The 22,545-nt window shown below is 36.1% G+C and overlaps 1 protein-coding gene across 3 annotated transcripts in view; it reads right to left on the reverse strand.

Moving 5' to 3' along the window:
* Positions 1–256: 256 nt before the first annotated feature.
* The window catches only part of FAM135B (family with sequence similarity 135 member B), a 183,473-nt gene continuing 161,184 nt past the window's right edge, over positions 257–22,545 (reverse strand). For 2 of the 3 annotated variants that reach the window (XM_015856404.2, XM_015856405.2), the window contains 8 exons: positions 20,142–22,203; positions 19,078–19,244; positions 17,624–17,715; positions 14,449–14,546; positions 13,999–14,150; positions 13,454–13,564; positions 10,986–11,099; positions 257–9,739 (listed from right to left, as the gene is read on the reverse strand). In XM_015856404.2, coding sequence (XP_015711890.1) covers positions 9,534–9,739; positions 10,986–11,099; positions 13,454–13,564; positions 13,999–14,150; positions 14,449–14,546; positions 17,624–17,715; positions 19,078–19,244; positions 20,142–22,203 — 3,002 coding nt within the window. In that variant the 3' untranslated portion in view covers positions 257–9,533. Of the gene's footprint in view, positions 9,740–10,985; positions 11,100–13,453; positions 13,565–13,998; positions 14,151–14,448; positions 14,547–17,623; positions 17,716–19,077; positions 19,245–20,141; positions 22,204–22,545 lie in introns of those variants that run through there. The other variant, XR_004306297.1, reaches the window with a different exon arrangement.

Raw genomic sequence — 22,545 nt, forward strand, 5'->3', positions numbered from 1 at the left:
AAAACCCAGTTAAGTCATGATTAGCTTATTTAATAATTTCCACGCATTACTGATTCAGCGCTTTCTTGTCTTTTCAAGCAGAAATTCCTAATACAAATTGGCTAAGATTCCTCATACAGCTCATGCATTTTCTTGCCTCATGCTGTCAGAATTTTATATTCTACTTCTCTTCATTGCTGGAATCATATTCACCCCCACAGCATATAGGCAAAAATACATTGGGACTTCTTGTGTAAATAGCAAGAACCACACAAAGTACAGACAAAAGGAAGCAAAGATTTTATTGACATTTCTTTACACAGAACACAAGCTACACAAAATGCCACAATAAAGCATATGTAGAAAAATAGTAGAATCATATTGGCACTGATGACTATTCATTATTATTATCATCATCTTATTGTACAGGTTTCCTCATAACCATAATAAATAAGCATTAAAATTTCACAGTGGCATTATAAGCTTTACATTCATGATCTTGTTTATACAAGGGACCATGTCAGGTATTTCTTCACTTTTTTTTTTTTTTTTTTTTTTTTTTTTGTACGATCATGATTCTAAGTAGTAGAGTTAAAAATTAAAAGCCCTTTCCCTTAACCTATAAGGATCTGTCCACATTAATCCATTGACTTGATCCCTTGAAGAGGTCTGCATTTGTCTAAAAAGACATTACTTCTAAAACACAATTGACTAATTGGAAAATTGGCGTTAGAGAGAACTCAGGACATTTTATTATCTTCTGATCGTCCATCTCATAAAATGCCACGAATGCTACTGGCTGCCGTTCAGCAAGATCCTTGCATGGTATAAACTGCTTTAACACATTAACCCAGTTGAGGATCTGGCCCACTATAGAAAAGTGCATTTGAGCAGCATTTCTCAGGATCAGACCTTTAGTCAAGACTTAATGTGAATGCTGAGTCAGAACGTACATTTCAAGAAAACTGATTTGTGCCTGCATTTTCCCCAAAATGTCATGGAACTAATTCAACTTCATTCATTTCCAATTTGTGAGATATTTTTTTTCTTTTCTTTTTTTTTTTTTTTTTAATTTATATATATGTCTCTCATATCTTGATGGATATAGTTAAAGAAAATTGAAGTATATGGCAATTGACAAACGCTCATCAGGGAAAAGAAGGTAAATTAGAGAGAATCAGAACAGAACATGTGCTGTAAATCTTTGAATATTCTTATAAATAAATATACAGTGCAAAAATTTCCAAGCTCACAGACTCTAATTATTGCCTCTCCTGACTGATTTGAAATATAATTTCAAAGAAGCATAACTGCCTCAATCAAATGTAATAATATATAATTTAAAAAATACAACCTCTAGTGCCACATGACAGAATCAGTTGTTCTCATCTTCAGACCACAGAAATAGTTAGATTTAAAAATACCACGGATTAGTCATCTGCAAAGTTCAACTTCCATATAAAATGACTGGCTTTAAACCCCATTTTGCAGAAGATAGTACACCGACCAATTATATCATGCATATTTCTCACCCTGAACAATCAGCCTTGGAGTACAGTACCTGGAGAACAGTGTCTCAGATGCATTGCTTTGCAGCCTGTTTGTACAAATATGAGCATGTTAACCAGTGCTAATATTTTACAACCACTGTGATGGATACAGATGGTTATTAAGTAATGGGGTCAGTCTCCTGATTTGTTCTTTGTTTTGTTTTGATTTTAAATTATTACTATTATTTTAATTGAACTGATTAAAATTGCAATTAATGACTTGAAGCTCAGCTCCATCGTATTTGTCAGTTGTTGATCTTGGGAAAAAAAGAAAAAGAAAAAGAAAAAAAAAACTAACACAGTATCTTCATAGAAATGTGCTTTTTTTTGACCAAATTCTATTCCATTTGTCAGCTGAGGCATTCTTTTCCACTTGTCAGCTAAGTAAAGGCCATGTCTAAGGTGTTACCATGGAGTTGAGAATGAACAAAGCAGTGTAAGGTGTTCCACTTGAATAGATACTGTGCATCTGAGAAGTTACTTCTGGTGACCACACTAACCTTGAATATCAAAAAGTTATAGCTGGATTTTGAGCGTTATAATCTTAATACTTTTTAAATGGGAGTTTTATCAAGTTTTCCTAGATTCTCAATAAAAAACGGTTCCAGTGTCAAAACCAGTAATTGCCTATGCACATCTCATAGAGGGAAACATATGACTACAAGCATGTCCTTCCTCACAGATGTGTTTTGTTTGGAATCTGAGCCATAATTTTCTGATTTTATAAACCTGAGTGTGAAATTTGCTGCATGGATTAGAGCTCTGGGATAGAGGATTTGCCTGTTCCTGTGAATTGCTGAAATTAAACAGACTTCTTGTCACAATTTCCCTCTAATCAGGATCAAAAGTCCCCTAGAAAGCAAGTCCTCCCAACTAAACTTTATTCTGTTTGTCGAAGGTAATTACAATTACAGAGAAAACTGCATTTTTCTGGTATCCCAGATGCTTTGACTGTCTGAACATAAGTGGGAAATTTAAAAGTTGGAAATTAAATCTCAGATTTTAAGTATGAGTATGGATTAATAGATTTAAATAGATTATTAGCTTTAGTGCTAGATTGTTAGAAGAATTCTTCAGTAGAAAAAGGATTCATTATTAAAGTCAGTGAACTCCAATCCTACATTAAACCAAACCATTAAGCTGTTCATGATTTAAGAAAGCTGGCTATTAAAGTACAAATAACATGACGCATATATGAATTTCAGCTTATTTCTGAACTTTGTATTTAGGAATATACTGATCCCAATTCTCACACAGAAGGATAGTTGTAAAATACATGGGCCCAAGCACCAGTACTGCTTCTTTCTTGGTAAATCAAACAGTGAAAATAAACCTAGAATAAACTACTGATCATGTGATTTTACTTTCAGGTATGCATTCAAAATGCAGTGCCATGATTTGTCTGGACTGATCTTCCACATTCTTCATAAGGAGATTTAACAGAAGAAGAAGGAATTTACACAAGTAAACAGAGCTTACTAATCAATGACCAATCAGCTTAAAAATAAATGTTTAGTAGAAAAGGGTGGATGTCAAGAAAAAATTAAAAATGGTGGTAACCTTCCTGTCTCAAAAGACAGTGCAGCTGGAGTTGACATTTTACACTGACCATGGAAGCCGCAGAATTGGTAAATAACACATAGCAAATTCAAAGCTGCTTAGATAAAATTAGTCAATGAATGGTTTGCCAAGAGGTAATTTCTCTGCAAAACAAACACTCCTCCAGTGAGGTGAGGAAACCAGCAAAATTCTCCTACACAGGAGCTCTGGAAGATAACAAAAATGTTCCCCAAAAAGGAACAGAAACCTTTTAGACCCTGTAGTCACAACCAGCTTCAAAGTATAGTTTGATATACATACTCTACATACAGCAATATACATTATTTACATGTAAGAGTATAACATATATCAAGGAAAAGAAACTTTCTATATACATAGGTATATTATGCATATCACTCAAATGGTATGTAGGGAGTACAAAGCTAAATTATGTGTTATTATTTTACTGAAAATGGTGACATCTTAGATCAAAAAGATCTGCAGCGCTTGCAGCTCTATCTATAGTACTGTATGAAAAATACCTTGATATCTTTCCAGCATGAGGAGTAATGCAAGCAGACATCCACATATGTAAGTGAGCATTTCTCCAGAACTGGGAAAAGTAGATTTTTACTGGTACTTTAGCATTCAGGAAGAAAATAAAAGGTTCTTAAATTAATTGCTAGAAACTATAATGAAAAGTGAAATACCAGGGCTCTTGGCTGTTCTATTTACAAGACTTCATCTTTGTATGGAAAATGTAAAATAAATGAGGCCCTCACCATATTTGAACTACCAATTCTGACAAAACAAAGAAATTAAAAGTTGTCTGAGACTGGACTTTCAGCAAGTCTTCACAGAGATTTTGTTTTTGTTTTGTTTTCCCCTTTGGATGAGCCATTTGTTTGCAGTTGATAGCTCTCCAAGTCTGAACCACTTGCCAGACTGAATAAGAGCAGTCCTATTTACTATGCTGCAGTTTCTTATTTTTCCAATGAAGAAGTTGCTTGAAGATGTGTAACTTCATGCATACACCAAATGGATTTCTGGCACATGTACGTGCGAGAATCGGTTTTGCACAGATGTGATTAGTTTCCAGCACAGATAATAGGATCTTCCAGTGCTTTGTATGGAAGTAGAGCTGAATTTACAAAAGCAGATAAATCAAGTTTCAAGGCTGTAATAGAAGTTAATTCAGTGTGAACTTTTGCATAAGCAGAATTTATACATATTTATTCTTTATGCTCTTATCCTATACATAGAAGGCCTAGCTCATATGCATTTAGAATGGCTCTACAGTGATGAAATTGTTTTCATAGCCATTTTTATCCAGTGCATGGACTTCTTAGGGAAATGCATATGTATTAAATAGTCTTACTAAAACAGAGAAGAAACAGCAGCTCTCTCAGATCACACAACCTGTTGGGAAGCAGCATGCCATAGGTCTGATGGTCACAAGGTGAGAAAACATAGCTGTCTCCAATGGCAGGGTGGAGACAACTTACATTAGGTTTCTTTGCATCACAGACTATACCTAAAGATTAGCTATGCCTAAGGTCACATTAAATAAAACATGTAAAAACAGGAAATAGCATCACATTGGCAATGCAGGAGTGCAAAGTAGGCCTAGATGCTGAAAGAAATACCTACAAAAACATACCTACAAAAATACCTACAAAAAAAAAAAAAAAAAGAAATACATGCTGAAAGAAATACCTACAAAAGGTGACGATGTGATACCCTTGTTGGTATAGTCACCAGGATTATTCTTGAGACTACTAAAGGTGTTCAGGTAATGAGATAATTTTTTAGCTTTGTTTGAAGGTAAGGATTGAAGAATCAAGAGAAAAGGTATTCATGGAGGCTCTAGCAAAAAGAAAAGCAGGAGATGAAATCAGTTAATGGAAAATAAACTATGCAAACTTTGGAATGACTGGGTAAAGCAGAATTGCTTAAGGCAATTTAGGTTACTCAAGAGATTGCAAATTAGGAGAATCATACGGTCTTGCTGTGGTCACAACATTTGTTTTAAAAGGAAGGGGTAAATAAATATTAAATATTGACCTAGGAATTGGCAATTACTTAATAACATTCAAAATCAAAATTATTGTGCATATGTATTGAATTAGAATACTCTTGAGAGAATTCTCTATGGGCATGACATTTAGCACCCAAATGACAAGCTGGAGTGAAATATGATGGTCTGTCCTGGTGATAGTTTTCAAATGGAAATTTATGTCCACAAAGAAAACAGTCATTCATCTGGGCTGATACATATTGGCATGCTATGACTACTGCAGAAGCGCACCATGACTAATCATTATATAATGACATACTTACATAAACCTTCAAACGGGTCTAACTCTATTGTTACAAGTTCTCACTTTCCTCCTGTATCACCTATTAGCTACGTCAAATGCAGCAGTAGAAGAGATCTTCTCTTAACATGTAGAAAGCACCAGAGAAGCCTATGAGTCCTAATGAAAGCTTTGGCCTGAATTCCTAGTTTTCATACAACCACGTAATAGCTTCCTCTTTCAAGCTTGGCCTATGTTAAGCAAGGGAAAAGTAAAGAGGATTGGTCAGTGAATATTTATGAAGTACTTTGAAGTAAAAACTCAGTATTCCTACTAGTGATTTCCAAAGCTCTGTGCTACGGTTTCAGACCTTGAGGATACAATCTTTTAAAGCCAATCAATTTCAGCTTCCAGTGCTGTCAGTGCAAAGACCGGAAAACTTCATTTCTGAAAACAAGTGAACAATTTTGTTAAAGAGAAATGGGCAGCACTAAAGGTTGAGAAAAGATTCATTTTCAGACAAATTTTAAATGATTGTTATTTGTCTCTAGTGTTTTCTTGTTATCCAGCTCTACCAGGGAAAATTTGCACCTCAGAGAATAAAACAGAATAGCTAATTATTACAACTGTGATCCAGTCTAATTTTCACATACATTCTAGCACCCCAAAAAAGGCTTACATTAAGTGCACTTTCCTGTCTTCCTTCCTCATCTTTAGCTTTTAATACTGTCCTTCAAGGTTCTGGGATCCTTACTCTTTGTTGCCCCTTTACTTCTTGTGATCAATCATCTTTCATCTTTCCAGAGAATTTATTCATCTGGGCTATCTGTCAAACCTCACTAGACAAACTTATTTTACTCATTGGAGTCTGGAATAAATGTTATGTTCCTGTTTGTTTGTTTGTTTGTTTGTTTGTTTTCCTCTCCAGAGAAGAATCCCACAGAGATGAGTTTCATTTCAAATACAGTCATGTCCACCACTCTGTCTGAGTTCTTGAAAAACTACCTTCTCCACTGTGAAGTAAGAGTTTTGCTTAAGAATAAACACAGCCTCCACAGATACATCAAAGCAAATGTTTGCAGCTGGAAAGGAAACCTTTATCAATACTGCTAATGAAATTAAATTTATATAAAGAAGCTTTATATGAAAGGACAGTGCCTTCAGATTCCAAAGTTTAAGACAATATTGCTCACTGTACAGCTGATATTTGCTACAAAGTTAATTCTTAATATATATTTCCCTATATATAATTCAACATATAAAAACATTCTAAAAATGAGTCGGTGTTGATTGCTATATTGTGACAAAGTCTAACCAGTTAGATATTTCATACTGTTAAAGCAAACTTAAAATATCCTTTGTTATCAAGACAATATTCTATTAAAAAGAAGAAAAGAAGAAAAGAAGGAAAAAAAAAAGAAAAAAAAGAAAAAAAGAGGGAGACTATTCTGAGAACATTAAAATGAAAGATAAGCTAGACAGTTATTGCTAATATTTCCCCCAGTGTTCTGGCAGCAAAAGAAAGATAAAAACTGTGTTATATCATTTCACTGGAGTGATGTCTCCTAAATTTTTTTGGAGTTTCTATAGAAGCTCTCTATCACATCCTCTAAGGATCAAGTTGCATGGACCTAATCACACTCCACTGAAATCAGACTCCAGGCCATGGAAGAACATTATATGTATAGGAACACAGAAACCTTTAGGTCCATCAATCACAGTATTGATAGCAGTGTAGAGTATTGGAAAGGCCACCAGTTTCTGCAGTAATACAGAAGAGACCTCGCAGTCATGTGAACAACAGGTTAAGAATGCTGTCTAATGTGCAGGGCAAGAAATCATCAACCTAAGTTTAAAAAGCACAACACTGATATGCCGTCATATTCAGTATACTCAGGATTTAAAAAAAAAAAAAAAAAAAAAGGCATTGTGAGACCTTGAAATAAACACAATTCTTTTGTTGCACTTCTTTTTATACACTGCATACACACACGCACACATTATGTATATATGTGTAAACTGGCCCCTCAGTAACTTTAAAAGTTTTCCATGTGCAGACTCATGAAAATTTTCTAAAAGAGGAATAGATCACTACAGAACTTACTGAAGACTGCTGATGTTTGGGGATTGCTTTTTTTCTTTGTGTTTAACACTTCCTTAGAAGTCAGTTTCTTCAGATCCAAACCGCTGCACTGCACAAAAGCTTAACCTAAAGGTGTCAATTTGTTTAACATTGTGTAAATAGTTTACCAAGGAAGAAGGATGCTGACACATAAGTTTGGTTGGCACTAAAATTTTGAGGCTGAAAAGCCATAAAGACTTCCAAAAACAAGGTATGGTATCAGAAGTTTTCGATTTCTGACACAGAATTTATTTTTAACTTAGTAAATTCAGCTTTTGTCTTTAAAATGTTAATTCTTAAAAGGAAAGCAAACAAACAAACAAACTAAAAACTAACCCACAATAGTGTCCACCTATTCTAGTATTACAGAAATACTTGATCTTAGTCTCAGCTTTTTCTATATTCCTACTTATTCCTTTCTTTTTCAAAACATGCCAACACTGCAAGATCAGATTCATTTCAATTTGCTAGCAACTCTTTTCTTGAACTAATTCTATGTAATTTTTCTACTTTTCTTCTTTAGAAGACAGCAAGTTTTATCCTGTGTGCATACAGATAATTTCCTGGGGATTTCATGTGAGTTTTTTTGTTTTCATTTTTCAATTCTCCTATTTCAGAAATCTATACTACTTTATCTTAGATCTGTCTTGATAGTCTTGACATCTGGAACCAACTTCGTAACTTTTAATGTTCATTTCTTTCATTACACAAGGTTGGTCAGTTATGTTTCTAAATGAAATTACAATTTCATTAAAAAAAAAAAAGGTTTTTTTTTTTTTTGGGGGGGGGGGTTGAACTGCTATGATATTGAAAATTTATCAAAATGGTGTGAAAACTTACAGAAATGTATTGAAATTTGTCATTTAAAATGCTGGTAACTTTAAATTTTTTAGAAAATGCTAAATAGAAAAGTGAAAAATGGGTCATTTTCAGTACTGTTAAAAAGAACTCTGAAATCGTTGTACTGATAGACTTCTAAATGTTTTAACAAGCTGTAACCATAAAATAACTAGGACTACACATGGCACTGCAGATGGACATTAGTCCATAAGCATTGCAGAGGACACCTTATGTTTTTGAGCTTTCCATAACACTTACTGCTCTTGTTCACCAATCCATTTCCATTGGTTTATTTTTACAGGGGGTATTATTGGTCAGATTTTGAATTTCAGGGTCAGAATGATATGCAGAAACAATTATTTTGGGGTAAATGCATTTAGATACAACTGTAAAAGTAAAAAAAAAAAAAAAATAAATAAAAAAATTAACTGTAAGGTTACAACAAGAAGCACAAAAATGGTATGACATAAATGTAAACAGAAGTCTTAAAAGATGCCTCTGTTATTTCACAAGTAATCCAATAGTCTCTTACCAGTTTGGCAGCTTCTAATTTGAACAAAAGTTTTAACTAATTTAAGGGTTTCTTTTAAAAGACAAATATCAAGGTTTATTTATTTATTTATTTTTCATTCTATGTTAAATATTACTCCCCTTCCCATGAATATGTTCATGTTACAAATTATTACAAATAATGAAATAATTTTCTCTTGACAAATGGAAACACTGAAACTTTCGTGAATGTTGACTTTTCAGTTCATCCTAAAGGAGGTTTTAACCTGAGTTCATACATGTTTCTTTTCTCTTGTGTTAATCATCCCAATTGCTACAGATGTGTTTGTTGATACATAAATAATCATTAAATCAAGAATTGGGTTAGTATTTGAGAGAAACTGCAAACACACTGGTCACGCCTCATTTAGATAATTAACCATCTATATTCTGATTCTCTCCTTTGGAAATCATTCACGTCTTTATGTGGACAAACAACATAAAAACTGAAAAGGAATATTTGTTTCTTCCAAAAGCACCAATATTTGGAAGCCTGAATGCCTTAAAGCCATAGCACTTTATTTTCTGGAAACAGAAATTGAAATGGATAGTCTGAAAGTCCCACCTGATTTCATTTCTAATATTAGAAGCTTTTGGCTAAGGGATTCTCCTCCATTCAGTGAAATGGTTTGCTTCTGTTACCCCACACTTCAGGCACTATTTGAAGTAGTTGAGTCCTGCCACAAGGAAAAATTTCTCCAGGAAAAGTTCAGAGTCCAGCACAGCAATGTGGGCAGCTCGGCCTATCAATGTGTTGGCGGTGTTTGGTAGAGCATGGAACACGTTGTGTCTGATCAAAGTGCAGTCCTTTGCCCCAATCAAAGGCTGAAGTAGATTGTTAATCATTTCTGCATAAACAGGACCTGCAAAGGATTTTAGATGTTACACTTACACGCCAAAGACGTCAGACCTCCTCTTTCCTTCCACGTCATATAATGATAGTCTCAATGGAAAATGGAAACAAGGACAAAATGCAATAGAAAACACTTTATTATAAAGATTTGCCAAGTAACAGCATGTTTCAAATGTCATTCTTCATTCTGTACCCAGGGAAGTCTAGTGAAGCCCCTAGCACAAAGAGTGGGACATACCTCAATCCTATTTCCCCTGGGATGGAAGGCAATACTCATTTCCTCTAGGGAAGAGGGTTGGACTCATGCTGTCTGTGAAGCTGAATGTAAAAGGTTCTGGCAAGACATAGAGGCCTATTAAGGTTTCTCTGGATAATCTGATGCAAGATCATCATACCTTTCTGCAGACAGCTGTGGAGTTTATAGGGCAACAACAACAGCTCAGGAAACTTGTACTCATGAACATACAATGAATGTAGATCTAGCATATACTAGACCAAAGATGTCCCTGGGACATATCCGGGGTAAAAAAGGAAGAGCTGTGTGAAGGTAACCATGTTGACTTTTGGGTTTGTGTACGTCTACTTCCAATGGATACTTCAATTTCCAGGTAATCATACATGTGAAACATGTATAAAGTTATACCGAACATTATTACTGGAACTAGTATTAGACCAAAACTGTGGTATATTCAGTAAATGAGGGAAACTGTAAGTAACAAAGACAATACTAGAAATAGTGCACAGTCTAGCATCAGATGGATTGAGTCCTGACATGCTTTGCATGATTTTATTACAAACCAATATGATTTTAGATCTCTCAAATTACATGGCAATCATCCAAACACTACTGGAAACAAAGAGAAAACTCATTAAGTTTGGATGTGCTTGGAGAGATTTTATTGTATGAGACAATACTAACAATTCAGTAAACTAAGGAGGAGCATTGTTAAGAACTAGTTCTATTTTCATCACTTAAAAAAGAAAAAAGTAATTAGGAGGGAAAGGGGAAGAATCAATAAGAAATCTTTGATCACAACCTAATTGAAATTTATATTTATCAAACAAATAGCATCTTTAAAAGCTTTTCTTGATTTGAGTCATTTCCTGTGGGAAAACAACACTTTCTTCCTTATCAAATACTCATGTGACTTTTGATCACACTGATGAAAGACTCTTGTGATATATAACAAACTCAGTTGCACAAAAAACACTACTTCTCAACAGCTTTGCAAATACAGAAAAGATCTTAAACATACCTGTATGCCTGTCTTTAAGTGCATTTTTGCACATTTCTATTCTTGCTGAATGAAAAGGTACATATCTGTCTTGGGGTGAGGCCACTAATACAACATTTTTAAAGTACTGAAGACCTGTAATAAACAAATGCATTAAATACATTTATACAACAATCATAAAATCTCAGAATCCAAAATAGAACCATAGAAACCATTCCAACCCTCTTGCTGTGGGCAAGGTTGCCAACCACTATATCAGATACTAGATAAGGCTGCCCAGGGCACTGTCCAATCAGGCTTTGAATGCCTCCAGAGATGGGGCATCCACAGCTTCTCTGGTCCAGCACAGTGATGGGCAGTACAAACATATTCATGTTAAATAACACTTTAAAATCTACAGTGCAAAATAGTTAAAGAATAATTAAAACATAAAGCACAAACTAAAATTCATAAGATTTAAGCTTTAAAACTATTTATCCTACTTTTGTGAACTATTTATTACTTACTATAAATACTATAAATATTACTATTTATTACTTACTTATATACGTTAATTATGAATCAACAATTTAAACTAAAAAACAAACAAACAAAAAGCTGTCTAGGTTTCAAACAGTGATTGATTAGAATCTTCACCTTGCAAATATTTATGCCTATAAATACTGGAAACATGAGTGCTTACAGATCACATAATTGGGGATCACATTCAAAAAATAGCACACACAAAAAACCAAACAAGGAGTAAAATGGAAAAAAAAGAACTGAAAGAGAGAGGAAGGAAATACATTAATTCCATTGCTATGACATCACACTATTACATCAGTATGGAAAGAGCCTTGGGATCCAGTCCCTGATACCTGCAGGGATAAATATATGCTGGTAGTACATGGACTCAAAATCATGAATTCTCCCTCTTCTCTGGAGGCAATGGGGCTGCCACCGGCTACAGAAAAATGTTTCTGATGCTTACTCTGTATGTGGTTTCTTGAGCCCTCCATCACACTCATTCAGGGGGAAGCAGAAATATGAACATACGAACTAGAAGGCCAGAGATTAGTCTGAACACAGTAGGGCTGTGTAGTTGACCTTCATCTTTCCCTTCCCCTTCTAGAAATTAAGTCCGGAACCAATTCCTCAGCTTTCTAGATTTCATAGAAAAGTTGACCGTCACCACCACAAGAGAGATCTGTCAACTACCTACTAAATATCACAGAGACCATCATTTTTTTCCTATGTAATCAAACCAATTTTGTTTTTGGCTTTTGCTTGGAACAAGATTTAGGTGAAGCATCAGTGATTTTTACCGTAACTAAAATCTTGGGTGAAGTGGCTCAATAAAGAATAATGGCTTTCATTTTAAGACAAGCATAAGGAACATTAATTAGATCATGTACTGTGTTGAGAATATAATTAAACAGCTCTATGTCTGTCAGAAAAAAAAAACAACCCCAAAACATCAACAAACTGTACTCATCTTCTCATCTTACACTGTTTTCACTTTCTAACAGCAAAGGAACAGAGTGAAAGTAAAAAAAAGTATCAGTTAGTGACTCTCCATGTAGAAAGAGATTCTGAGAAGATGAATGCTGATTCTATTTTTGCAGCTTTGGTATCTGATCCGGAGCTGGGAGGAAGACAGGTGATTTTTTATTTATTTATTTACTTATTATTAATTTTTTTAAAGTAAAACTTGGAATGCCAGTGTTTTGGTAACTCAGTGTCTAAATTATGTTACGTAAGTAGATGTTGTTGTTTTATTTTGTGAGACAGCTTTTTTCTTTTAAAAATGGAATAGTGCTCAAAACAAATGATTAAGTAACTGTAGAAACAAAGCCAGTAAATGCATGCTTAGCACACATTTGCTCATATGTAACATTAAAAGTAACACTTAGAAGAGTACATTTGCCTGAGAAGAAGGATTATGCTAACTTTCTTTTCTTAGGGAAAACACAGTTTATTTCATTTATTCAAAGAAAGGGTAATGTGATCTCTTTGAAGAGAATATTTTTGCAATGTGAGGCCATATATCTTACTCTACAGTACAGAGGTATAACAGTAGACATGAATAAAATTTGCTCCTCATCTCACAGCATCTATTTCCTAGAGATCAGAAATATTAAATTTAAAAAATAAAATAAAATAAAATAAAAGAGAAGAAAAATGATTTGCATCTATTAAAATAAATTAAGTGATGGTGGCTTGTTATTTCTTGCTTGAAGAATATGGAATTGGGTATAGGTTTGCTTCATTATAGAGGCTTTAATTGGGCACTAGCTGTTTGGCAACATTTATAACTGCTGCAGGAAAGAAAAGGCACAAATAAAACAGATATTAATGTTAGAACGAGTCACCCTTCTCAAAAGCCAGAACATGTAAAGAAAAATCAGTAATAGCATGCATGTTTTTTATGCCTTGGAGGACACAGCAATCTAGCAGAATCCTTTGGAATAACTCCCAACATCTGCACAGTTACATCAAGCCCCACTCACCTGTTTTTTGGCTGAGCTGGTAAAGGAAACACTTGCGCAGATCTGCATTGTCCCTGAAGGTCAATTGCAAAAGTGACCCTGATTTTTTCAATTTCTGCATGAGCCATAGACCTGCAATGAAAATGTGTGTGTATTTTTACCATTTTGCTAATTATCAACCAAAAGGATTAAATATATTTTCCTTTAATAATAAACTCAAAGAAAATACAGTAAGGTTAGCACTTTAAGTCCCTTATTTTATGTCTTTGTTTCCTCTTGTATTTCTAATAAACAAGGAGAAAAGTCTAGGGGTCTCACTTAGATTGTCCAGTGGACAATGGACATAACTCCTTTATGGAAACATAAAGGAAGGCTAAACATCAGGACATTCAATTCCCACTCTGTAGTGTTTTCTTCACCTTTGGAGATGCCTCTATTTATTGGCAGTATAAAGAGAAGTGGAAGAACACAGAGAAAGCGAGTACTTGTTTTGTCGCTCTACACCTGTGGATTTTCCAAGGAGCAGCCTTAGACCACACAATAGCTGCTGTCCCATTAACACTTACCTGTACTAACCAAAGTACTGTTGTTGTAAAGGGTTCCAAGGTGAGGCCCAGACAGGGACAGGAAGGTGTGCAACTTGTTGAGGTAATAGCGAAACCTGGGGCGAGTCAGCACAGATCTGATGATGACATTGCCAAGAGAATGTCCAATGAAACTGTTGGGAAAAACAGAATAAAATTAATACAAAGAAACATGCATAATTTTAAAATTAAACATAAGAGCAACACGAATTGTTCTCAAGTGGCCTCTATCATGGCTTTTAGTAGCATCTTTTAGCTGTCATTTTATATTTTGTTAAGCCTCATTGCTACTCTACCACATATTGCAATGTAAAAATTCAGCTCACTGACCTCAATGGCTTTTGACAGAGGGCACTTTTGGAAAATTTAATTTCACTGAATGATGTTCATGGCCACAGATAGCTACCGACAATTAACTGTCAGAATGCTTACCTTATCCGGGATATGGAGAGGTTATACAACTGAATATGTTGAATAATTTCATCCAACAATCGGTCAGTCATTGTATCAAAATCAGCAAAAGTATCAGTCTGGTGAAAAAAGATTTCAGTAGGTGAATCAAAAATTATTACAGTATACATCATATATCCCAGGCTATTGATATTTTCAAAATCATAAGCACAGAAGTAATAACTAATCCAAATTTTTTGTATGAATGCTCACTGAGGGCAGAATTTTTCTCAGTTTCCCGATCTTCTAAAAAATTAAGCTCTTTTGAAAACTACTGTGAAATTTCACTTTCAGTTTATTAGAAAAATACTTCAGCTAACATTGCAAACTTTCCCAAGACAAGTATTTCTCACGTCATCAGAAACAACCAGTTACTATCACTCACATGGCTGTTGGCACAGCTCACATGGAAATTCACTGTCTTCACTGAACTCTCAGGTGAGGTAAGGTAAAATCTTTTGTCAGTGTTTATTTGACCCTACATTGTATTTCTAGTTTCAGACATGTAACACGAGAATTAATTTTCAGACAAGAATAATCCTAGACTTCCTTTGTAGGAAGTGGAATTAGGACCCTGTAGATGACACTATTTTAAGGGATTGAATCACTTTCTGTAGTTGCTTCTGTTTTCTCCAATGACAGAGCCTCTAACTTTGGCATGATAACATTAACCTTGGTCTATATTTTGTTAATAGTAGGTCTAACAATATCAGGCTGAGTGACTTCTCCTTCTCTGGAAATATTCAAAACCCGCCTGAATGCCTACCTGTGCAGCCTGCTGTAGGAGTCCTGCTTTGCAGGAGGATTGGGCTCAATGATCTATAGAGGGCCCTTCCAATCTTACAATTATGAGATTCTGTGATTGTGTGATTTCCAAATCATAATTAAGACTTGAAGTGGCCTGAGTTAATAGTGGTAAGAATTGCTAATTCTTAGCCTCTGAGCTATATTCTGAACAACAAATAAAAGCTTTTGACATTGAGAATTGAACAGATTACTATGATAAAATAATTTACAGCATTATACAAGGTCTGTTCCAAAAGTGATGCATTCTATCTTATTATGTTGGCCCACAATGTCAGATGCAGATGTTGATGGTATGGTAATAGAGTTTGAACCTTCCGGCCAGTGTTGTTACATTTTCTTGTTGTGTGACAGATGGCAGCAGAGAGGCAGTCTGACAAAATAGTGCCTGACATGGAAGTGTGTATGAAGCAAAGGCATGTCATTGATTTCCTCCATGAGGAAAAAAAGTCACCTACTGATATTCATTGATGCTACTGATTGCTCATGGAGAACAAACAGTGGATGTGAACACCTTGAGTCGGTGGGTGGTATGTTTCAGAAGTGGTGAGAGCATGTCACCTCTGCTGTTGCATGTTTTTATAAGCATGGCATACAGACTTCTGTTCATTGCTGGTGAAAATGCATAGCTAATGCTGTTGACTACGAAGAAAAATAACATTTTGTACCTGAGAATTTGGTCTATCAAACAGTACAATTGTGTTCTTTGTATCTGTTGTAGTTTCCATGAAAATAAATAGGAAGCATTGCTTTCAGAGCAATCTACATTACACATACACTGGTGATGCTGATGCTAAGGATGTGATCAAAAAATTATTAGGTCACTTAGTGAAATGTTGTTTGTATGTTGTGTGTTTGTTATTCTACAATATCAATAAGAGAATGTGTGCCAGATAGAGACTTAAACAATTTGTTGCTTCCAACAGTAATGGCAAATTGTGATACAAAAAAATACACATATTGTTTGACCTACGCATTTGCAGGCAGATCTTATTCAGAGCTGTGTCATCTGGCAAATCAATAGGACTCTAAATCAAATAACTAATGAGTTGCCACAGAAACAATCATCAAATTTTGGAGCAGCTATTCAGAGCAAACATATCTAGTAATTAACACTTTTGTGACACAATTTGTCTTGCTAATTGCAGCTCTAGCAAAAGAAAACATGAACATATTCACTTTGTAATACTGCATTAAAATAAATGTTCAGAAAAAACTACAAGCAGTCCACTAACCTCCTGCCTGTTTGTTTAGTCTGCATTGATAATTAATGATTTCTTCTCAGGCTCATCATCCCAAATCATTCAGGTTGTTTAAAAGTGGAAAAATACCAGCTTGGACATTAATCACAACTAAAACACATCAAAAGTCTTATTTCACCATCTATCCTTCAGTATCTTCAGTATCTCGTTCTGACTGAGCTTGTCAAGTAGAGGACTGCCTAAAAAAGGTGGCTTCGCTTTTCCTCTCTTAAGGAAAATTCAGCTAAACATTTGATTTTGTGGATCATTTTAAGAATGGTTCCTAGTGCTATGTGAACTTTCTCATCTTTTTACACTATGGGATTGAAAGTTCCCATTATGACCACGGGATCATGGTAAGTAGAGGTGCAGTGAGATCTTCACTGAGGTGGCAAATTCAGTCACCAATACCAAGTAGTCACTTCTAAGTATAAAAGCTATCGAGTAAAGGGTGGAGAGTTTTGACCCACTTTCTCAGCTGATCTTAAATCATAATAATGTTTCTGATCCAGCACTGGAAATCCTTATCTTATGCATAAATGTAGGCCTCTGTGTCATAAATTTGAGTTCAGTGCAAAGCATAGTGTTGAATTAATTTTTGTTGCACTGCTTGGACCGGCAGTGAATTTTCCTGAAAGTAATTTCTTTATCATTTAAGAATACAAATCTCACAAAAATTGTAACAGGTGAAACAATGTTTGATGCACCAAAATAAGCTGACAACACCTTCTGGATATTTTACATCCTCCAGAGAACTTAACATCATTAATCATGTTGCTTTCTGCTTGTGTTGTCTCACTCAGTGTCCAACAGGCAGAGATTAGAAAGTTTCAAATTCACAAGATAAATCAATTTTCTTTGTGTAAGTTCTAGTCTTTTAAGTAATAACCTAATCTCTTTTGACTTCAGTGCTCTAAGTATTTCCAAATGGGTTTGATCTCCCTACCACCTTATACAAGAACAGGTGTTGGAGCTCAGTCCCATTAAAACTCATTGAATTCCCCGGTACTACTGCTTAATCTAGGTTATGAAAGCCTTGCTGAAGGCCCTGTTTCAGCAACACCAAGAACTTGCAGGAGATCTAATTGAAGAAAAATTTAGCTCTGTACTACCTGATTTCTTTCAGACATTAGGAAGTCCAGTTTTCCACTAGGGAGTCCCAGTTCTATAAAAGTCTTTACCAGCCGTAGATCTGCACTGTTACCTAGAAACAAATGACACTTTATAAAATGTAATTCGACAGAAAAAAGTAATTGAGACTTAATTTAATACATTTATCTTCTAATATATCTTTGCACCAAGAAACTCTTGCTAAGTGCTGCCATGACAGCTTACCATACCATAGGATCATGCATTGAAACAGTAGGAGAGAAAGAACATTGATATTTGTGCAAGGAGTGCTGGACCTTACCTCCTGCTTTTGAGCACTGCATGAGCTGCACAAATAGAATCATAGAATCATAGAATCACAAGGTTGGAAAGGACCTACAAGATCATCTAGTCCAACCATCCTTCCATTACCGTTGCTACAACAAGCCACTACACCAGTGTGAAGGACAGGGCAAAGACTGAGCACAGAATAATTCAGTCCCCTATTTTCTGAACAGTATAGATAAAACAAGGGGTAACAAAAAGGCAGATATCTGTCCCTTCCAATTTGCACCAAGTGATGACACCAGGTTTACCACAGACCTTCCGGGGCCCTTGGCACCTGTGCTTTGGGTATAAGGATGGGTAATCACATGCAGAATAGCTTGCCTCTCTGTACTTGCAATTAGACCTGGTTCTGAAATGCGGTCTTACAACATTTTGGAAAATGACCAAAATGCTCCAACTTCATACTAGACAAATTTTGAGGTATTCTGAACTATTTTGATGGAAAAGGATGCACTTTTTATGAGAAACACATTACTGCCATTCAGATACTGAATGGTAAACAATGCCCGCATAAGTCAGGGAGAATTTCCCACTTCTCTGAGGCTCAGCCCCTCCTTCTCTGTAGTCTCAAGATTAACACCTTCATCTAGCCCATTGAAACCAATAACTTTAAGAAGAGTTTCAACTTTAAGAAGAGTTTCAACTTTAACTTATCCATTTTCTGCCTAGAAGGCATCCATTCAAAATATTCCAGGCCAGTGAATATGGATTATTCATTCTAAAGCCAGCAAAAATCTTTCCTACAACACTGGTAAACTTTGTTAAGCAATGCTTTCATCCCAGCGGCATATTGCTAAATAACCAGGTGTCTCCAAAAAGACATAAAGAGTTACTGTCATGTACTGTCATGTACTCATACTGTACACTGAAGGACTGATGTAAATTGGTGTAGAATTCTGCCTAAATTATATATATATATATATATATATATATGCTGCAGTACTCGTTTGTTGAGTACTTAATATTCTTCTAGACTCTTTATTATAATAACATAAAAAATAAACTTTGAGATAAATGTTTTCCTTAGACTCTTTCCTTAGACTTCTTTCACACTTCCTGTAGATCTGCCTTTTTCACTGTTGCTTACACCAGAATGACTCTTACACACAGCTGTTCCTCCAGGTCTTACCATCCAATCCATGGACACAGACAACCAGGTGAATTCCGTCTTCCAAATTTTCTTCCTCTTCCTCTGGTGGAAAATATGGGATATCAGAAGCTAGTACAGATAAGTCACTGTACAGAAATCCTTCAATCTTCATTTCTTTTTTAAATTTTTCTTTGGCCTGATAAAAACTGGAGAATACATTAATTAATCACAGTAGAACAGGGCATCCAACAGCCTACCTTCAAACTAGAAATGAGAAGGTTCTTTTCAGATTGGGAGAAATCAGGATATAGGGAAGATAATAGGCTGAGAAAGAAGAGGGGAAAAAATCTATTTTCCAGGTACCTTGAATGTCCATTCTCCTATTTTCCAGTTTCAGCAACTGAAGCTAATGCCCTACAACCCAGCTGTGATCACCCTTTTAATCAGAAAATCAAGCAAAAGATAAATAAAAGCTATGGCACTGCAATTATATAGGATCAGTATTCATGTCTGGGTAACCATGACTTCATAATGGAGGACAAAATCTTAAAGACTATATACACACCCAAATCCCACTCACTGCCATGTGGCTTATGACCTCTGAAAATCTTGGGTCTCTTGTCTACTTAGATTATTTATTATGTATAAATCATATGTTTATTTGGATTACATACTGTAATTTCACAGGTAGCAGCTGTCTCTGAATATGAGTTTTCATTATCACAGAATCATTAAAGTTGGGATAGATCTCTAGGATCATGTAGTCCAACTGGCCACCTACCACCAATTTTTCCAACTAAACCATGCCCTTAAGTATTACATCAGCCTTTTCTTTAAATATGTCCAGGGAAAGTGACTCTACTGTCTCCCTGGGCAACCTGTTCTAGTACCTCACCACTCTTTCAGAGAATAAATTCTTCCCAGTATCTCATCTGAAACTCCCCTGGCACAACTTGAGGCCATTACATCTTATGTTATTGCTGTTTCCTGAGAGAAAAGGCTGACCTTCACCTTGCCACAACCCATTTCCATATTAGGTCCCCGAACTTTTTCAAGGTGTCATAACATGACAGCAACATTGATTAATTAATCAGGATTCTTACTTCAGCATCCTTTCATTGGCCTCTTCATCCACCTCATCTGAATGAGAAGAAACAATTCCAAAAGAGCCCAGAGGCTGGCGTGTGATGGGAAATGCAGCCTGCTTTGCAGAGAAGCCAACCATCGCAGGGGTCTCTTTGAGCACAGAAGAAAAGGGAAGACATGTGGCCGTGCAAGAGACAGAGAGGTTAACCACATCAACAGCCTTTCTGCTTTCCAGTGCTACCCCATCCATTGTAACCGAGTGAAACCCAGTGCCATTAGCTACAAGTTTCTGCTCTTGGTTGTCTTGTTCCTGAGGATATTTGTCCTGGTAGGGTTCTGCATCAGGATTTGCTGAGGCAGGTGAATCATTGAGCTCAATTTCCTGTAACCCCTGCATTTCTGAATAAACCAGCAGGCTTTCATCAGCAAGAAATCTATTGCATTCTCCTTGCGTTGACCCAAATTCTGTTGAAGTCTCTGAAGGACCTGAAACAGTATTACAAATATGTGGTGCATGGTTTATGCTTTGTGAGAAACTGTCCTCTTCTGTTTTTCTCACATTGATGTACAAGTCTTGTTCTATTTTTAAGCTGTCCGGCTTAGATGTATCCTTTGGATCTGTAATGTACTTATCAAACTCACCTATACTTTTGTCCAAGTAATTATTAGCCCTTGGTGTTTTTAAGCTGCACTCATTGCTCTCCAGCGATTGACTTTCAGACTCGTTATCTCTGAGAGGATTACATGCAGATGGTTCTGCACATTCCAAATTACAGTAAGTCTCTGAGAAATCTTCCTTTGCCTCCTCCCTTTGTAGTTCTATTTTGCCATTACAGTCCTTGGCAGAGGGCCTGGGAGGTCCTACTGGTTCTAGTTGCTCACTTTCATTGGTGAGCTGACAAACAGAAAAATCCATCATTAATTGCCCATCTCCATTCTCTGTTTCCCTGCTGCTTTTAAAATATCCTCCCAAGGCTCCTGAGGTTGCTTCAATGTGTTTAGAGATGTCCACCTCCTCTACGGGCTCCTCTGGGCTACTGATCTGAGGAGCTGAGACAGATTTGGTCAGTTTGGTAAGCTCCACTTCTCTCTCTTCTTCCTCAAAGGGCAAAGAGCTAATGGATGTGAGAGATGCTTGTATCCCGCTGGGCAGGCTGGTATTGCTTTCTGTGTGCCCACCCTCCAGAGAATTCCTGTGGATGGCATGTCTCCGTACCAAGGGGTGCAGGATCTCTCGATCACTGGGCAGCTCCAGAGCCCGGCTCCGAGCATCAGACCACGCCACTGAACTTGGTTCACTTTCGATGCCTGAATCTGATATAATAGAGGAGGATCTCTTTATAACCCCTGACATCAGGGTAAATTCTTCACACTCCTCAGTTCGTTGCTCCTTTGCAAATAGCTTCACTTCCAAGCTGTGGGGGGGTAAAGCTTTCAAAACAGGCTGTGTAGGCTTGCTATCTGGATCCTGTGTTCTTTCAAGCCTGCTGAATTCACTCAGGGCAAGCTCAGAACTGAAATTATTCTCAGGATGACCAGATTCAGCTGTTTTATGTATTTCAGTCCTGCCTTCCAAGCCACAAGTCTCACATGCCCCGCACTCAATCTGAGCACTGACAATCAACATGGGCTCAGTTTTGTGGGCACCCTTATTGCTAGATTTCTTCTCTTCAGAGGTAATACCGACTGAATGCCTATTGTCTTTTAATAAAACTTCCTTGCATGTTTTAGACTCCTTTGAAATGCATTCTGTATTGCTTAGCTCTGAGACAGAAGTAGTTTCCTTACTTGAAACACATACATTTTCAGGTTTCCTTTGGCCTTCTTTGTTCGCTGTACATACCTGAGATGTGGAATGCTGGTTTAAACCCTTGGCTGCAAAAGCAGCACCTTCGGTATCAGTATACAAGCAAGGATTCCCATTTATCCTGTCTGTGTGTATCAGCAAAGTACCTTTCCCAAAGTCTCCTTTCATTTCTACAGTGGCATCAATTGATGCAAGATTTTCCTTCTCGTCTATTATATCAATTTGAGTATTGGCAGGAACCTCAAAATCTGGGAAAGTTTCCAAATTCTGATCTGAAAGAAAGAAATAAAAAAACAAAAACAGTTCATATCTGCAATTTCCACTATGCAAAACATACTACCCCAGTGTGATGTGGGACTTGGAAAAGTGATTGTAAGGCCTAGAAAAGTATGTATATTTATGCTAAATACATTATCTCCATATTAGAAATATATTATAAATGCAAATGCCAGAGTTCATTTAACATGAATTATAATCAGTAATCAAGTTAAAATCAGGACAAAGAAAGATAGAATTATACTGAGAGAACTATATTTTATTGATACTATCTAAACTGCTAGCTTATAGCACTGATAAATCAACCAGAACTGGCATTTTACATTCCTACTTTTGTA

This window comes from Coturnix japonica, chromosome 2 (assembly GCF_001577835.2).
Source record: "Coturnix japonica isolate 7356 chromosome 2, Coturnix japonica 2.1, whole genome shotgun sequence".
Classification (NCBI taxonomy): domain Eukaryota; kingdom Metazoa; phylum Chordata; class Aves; order Galliformes; family Phasianidae; genus Coturnix; species Coturnix japonica.